Source organism: Rhincodon typus, chromosome 7 (assembly GCF_021869965.1).
Source record: "Rhincodon typus isolate 14 chromosome 7, sRhiTyp1.1, whole genome shotgun sequence".
Taxonomy (NCBI): domain Eukaryota; kingdom Metazoa; phylum Chordata; class Chondrichthyes; order Orectolobiformes; family Rhincodontidae; genus Rhincodon; species Rhincodon typus.
In genome coordinates, this window is record NC_063338.1 from 96,221,788 (window position 1) to 96,225,877 (window position 4,090).

At 43.5% G+C, this 4,090-nt stretch overlaps 1 protein-coding gene across 2 annotated transcripts in view; it reads right to left on the reverse strand.

The window, feature by feature from the left end:
• ercc3 (excision repair cross-complementation group 3) overlaps positions 1 to 3,581 on the reverse strand; it is a 25,429-nt gene extending 21,848 nt beyond the window's left edge. For both annotated transcript variants that reach the window (XM_048598528.1, XM_048598529.1), the window contains exons 1-3: positions 3,377 to 3,581; positions 2,087 to 2,323; positions 961 to 1,010 (exon numbers count right to left, since the gene is read on the reverse strand). In XM_048598528.1, coding sequence (XP_048454485.1) covers positions 961 to 1,010; positions 2,087 to 2,323; positions 3,377 to 3,523 — 434 coding nt within the window. In that variant the 5' untranslated portion in view covers positions 3,524 to 3,581. The remainder of the gene's footprint in view (positions 1 to 960; positions 1,011 to 2,086; positions 2,324 to 3,376) is intronic.
• Positions 3,582 to 4,090: the final 509 nt, after the last annotated feature.

Here is a 4,090-nt window from a genome sequence, read left to right on the forward strand (position 1 = left end):
TGACCCTCCGACAGCGCGGCGCTCCCTCGGCACTGACCCTCCGACAGTGCGGCAACCCCTCGGCACTGACCCTCCGACAGTGCGGCAACCCCTCATTACTGACCCTCCGACAGTGCGGCAACCCCTCAGCACTGACCCTCCGACAGTGCGGCAACCCCTCAGCACTGACCCTGGTTACTCCCTCATCAGCTAACCCAGACCCAGTCTAGCCGCAATGTCCTTTAGGACCTGACCAGCTCGATCAGGAACACTGCTGCCGATCCACTTGTGGTGGTTGAAATCCCCTACCAAGAGTACGTTTTGCACCCTTGCTAACCTCAGTGCTTCCTGCAAGTACTGTTCAACATGGAGTACCACCGATTTATTAGTCATAGTGTTGTACAGCATGGAAAGAGACCCTTCCGTCCAACTCATTCATGGCGACCAGATATCCCAGAAAAATCCAGTCCAATTTGCCAGCATTTGGCCCATATCCCCGTAAACCCTTGCTATCCATGTACCCATCCAGATGCCTTTTAAATGTTGTAATTGTACCAGCCTCCACCACTTCCTCTGGCAGCTCATTCCACACACACACCACCCTCTGCATGAATAGGTTACCCTTTAGGTCCCTTTTAAATGTTACCCCTCTCACCTTAAACTTACACCCTCTAGTTTTGGACTCCCCCACCCCGGGGAAAAGACCCCGACAATTTACCCTACCATACCTCTCAGGCCGAGGGATGACAGTCACATACATTCATGATGATGTGTCCATGTCATGAGAATGTGTCCAGTAATGATCTTGACATGGATGTCCAAGGCACGATCAGCAGGTTCATAGATGACAGTGCAGCATTCCCTCAGTACTGACTCTATGACAGTACAGCACTCCCTTAGTACTGACCCTCCAACAGTGTTGTAAAGGTCAGGATATTACTAAAAAAAAAACTTGAGAAAGAACTTATGAGCGTATCCTACCTGTTGTGTTTCAGGACCAATTTCACCTTGCCGTAACTAACAGTGCACAGCTGTAGGAACAAACACAACAAAGATAATTCACATTCATCTTTCCACCAGAAAAATTTCATTCCCCTTCCCCGCCATCTCCCGGGACGGGGCCCAACCTGGCCTGGATAAGGCAAGTGGTTCTAAGAACACATCTGCCCCGTTTAACAATCTCTCAATCACTGGGTCCCTATTGCAAACTGGTACACACAGTGTGTGAGAGCTAGGTAAGATTTTCTGATATTTTAAATCACTCCATTGCTTTGGTTGAGCTGTGTTAAAGGGATGAGATAAAGACAGATTGTTGTGAAGACACATTTCAAACCGAGGGAGCGATTGTTCCAAAGAAGTCTATTTGATTCAAAACATTAACTTGGTCTTTTGCTCCACAATGCTATTGCACTTACTGAGTTTCTCTAGCATTTTCTGTTTTCTTTTCAGATTTCAACTTTCTGCTTTTATTGTATCTTGATATTGCTTATCAGATCTACAAAGACCTTCCTGTATGTGCAAAATATACAGTCAGCCCAAGAATACGATGGCATAGTGCTTCTGACATTAGACTCACAATACCAGAGTCTGAACACTCCAAGTCCCAATACGACAAGCTGACGAACTGAACATAGTAAACCTTCTGGACAGGGCATCAGGTGAAATACCACGCAAACCTTGGGCTGTCACACAAACCCAAGTGGCTCACTAATGTCCTTCAGTCTTCACATAGTCTGGTTCATGCTCATACTACTTCATAACAAAGTCCAGAGCAACTGGCACTGGGTGGCAAATACCCTGCCAAGCCAGTGTTGTGAACTCAGCAACCAGTACTGAATAGACACAAAAACAGAAATTGCTGGGAAAACCCAGCAGGTCTGCCAGCATCTGAGGAGAGAATTCCAAGTTAATATTTTGGGTCCAGTGACCCTTCTTCAGAACTATCTATAGTGAAACATTGAAGAAAGGTATCTGAAACCAAAATGTTTACTCTGCTTTCTCTCCACAGATGCTGCCAGACTTGCTGAGTTTTTCCAGCAGTTTCTGTTTCTGATTTCTATTATCTCAGTTCTTTGGTCTTTTTATTTAGTATTAAATAGAAATTCACCTTAATGAACTGTACGATCCCTTCAGGAATTGATGTCTTGCTCAGTTTCTGCAGATACTCGATAATATCACTTGTTTGTAGCCCGACACTGACTGCCGCGTACAGGGAGTACGCTGTTAATTTATACTCATGCGTGTGTGTGGGTCTGCACACTGGCTCAGCAATGGCTACCAGGAAGTCTTGTGCATATTTATAAACTGGAGAGAAGGCTTCAAGGAAAACGTGTCCATCTGGAGCCTAAAGACACAAAATTTAAAAAGCACAATTAAAACACCCCATAAATGAGCGAAGCTGTGTATGCAACTGCGACCAGTGAACCACAGGAGGTTATTCTGTTAACTGTGCCTGTGCTGGTGCTTTGAAAGTGATAGCCACTTAGTCCTCTACTCCCAGACCCTGTCAATGTCTTCAAGTTTCTTTTTGAAAGTTTCTATTAAATCATATTCCATAGCAAAAAAAACCTGCTCTACTAAAATGCTGCATTTCACCTCTCCTGCCATTCTTCGCTAATTATCTTCAATCTGTGTAGCTCTGGTTATTAATGCTCCTACCAATGGAAACATTTTTCTCTTTACTTACTTGATCAAGACCCTATAAAGACTTTTTTCCTGTAAATTTAACTGGGGACTGGAATGGAAAAAAAAAAATTGTTTTAAAACAAGGACTGCTGCATGCATACAGGTTTAGGTCAAAATCCTAGAACTCCCTACCTACGGGCACTGTGGATGTTCCTACACCAAATAGACAGTAGAGGTTCAAGGCAGCAACTTCTCAAAGGCAACTGGGGAAAGGAGTAAGTGAAGGCCTAGTCTGTGACAAGAACATACCATGAATAAATACAAAAAAAAAGTGCTTTCCCACTTATCTTTGTGTCAGATGCAAATTAGGTTACAATGGGTCTGCTTGTGCAAGTCATTACCAAGGACATTACCAAGCTGGGGTGCCAATCATTATTAAAGACACAAAGTGGTTGGATCCCAGACTGATCTATGCTACATTCCAGGGAAGGTGACAAATGCAGATTTGATAGCAATGTTTAAGATGCATTTAGTTAGACACGTGAACAGGTAGGGAATAGAGGGATATGGACTACGTGCAGGCAGATAGGATTCATTTATAATGACATCATGTTCAGCACAGATATGGTGGGCAAAACAGCCTGTTCATATACTATACTGTTCTATGTTGTATTCCACTAGCTGTAGTTTGCTAATTCAAAAATGACCCTTTCAATGTAACACTGTCTTGTCAGTTAGTCAATCCTGACACAAGCCACAGTTGCTGACTTACCACCCAAAGTGGTCTGGAGGTGTGATCCTCTTTTAGGCTCATCAGTGTCCTGTAATCCTTGGCTCCGTACTCATCTTCCTTAACCACAGTCTGCTCCACCTGTTTCCCAGCCGCAGAAGGGACAGCTTCCTGAGATTCGGTATCCATGGAAAGCTCATCCTCATCCTCTTCCTCGTTATCATAACGACGCTTCTTGAATTTTTTCTTGTCTGATGAAAAATTCAAAGGTGATTAAAGGCAGATGAGTAAAGGTAGGAAAGTAAATTGAAAGACGTTCACAAAAAGGTCAGTCAAGAGACATTGATGTGGAAAAACATTTCAGTTGGGATGTAATGTAGGAAACCGAGGTTAAAAACCAAAAGAGCTGTGGATGCTGTAAATCAGGAACAAAAACAGAGTTGTTGCAAAAGCTCAGCATCTGTGAAAAAAAAATCAGAGTTAACGTTTCGGGTCGGTGACTGAGTTTGGGTTCGGGTCTGAAGAAGGGTCACCAGACCCCAAATGTTAACTCTGATTTTTTCTTCACAGATGCTGCCAGACCTGCTGAGCTTTTGCAGCAACTTTGTTTTTGTTGAGGAAATTGAGATTGTCTGCTTTAGCAGGAACAACAGAAAAATGGATTATTAATTCAACGGGGAGAGACGAGAGAATACTGTGAAACAGAGAGATCAGGGTGTCCCCGTACAACTATCACAATAAGTTACAGAGCAAGTA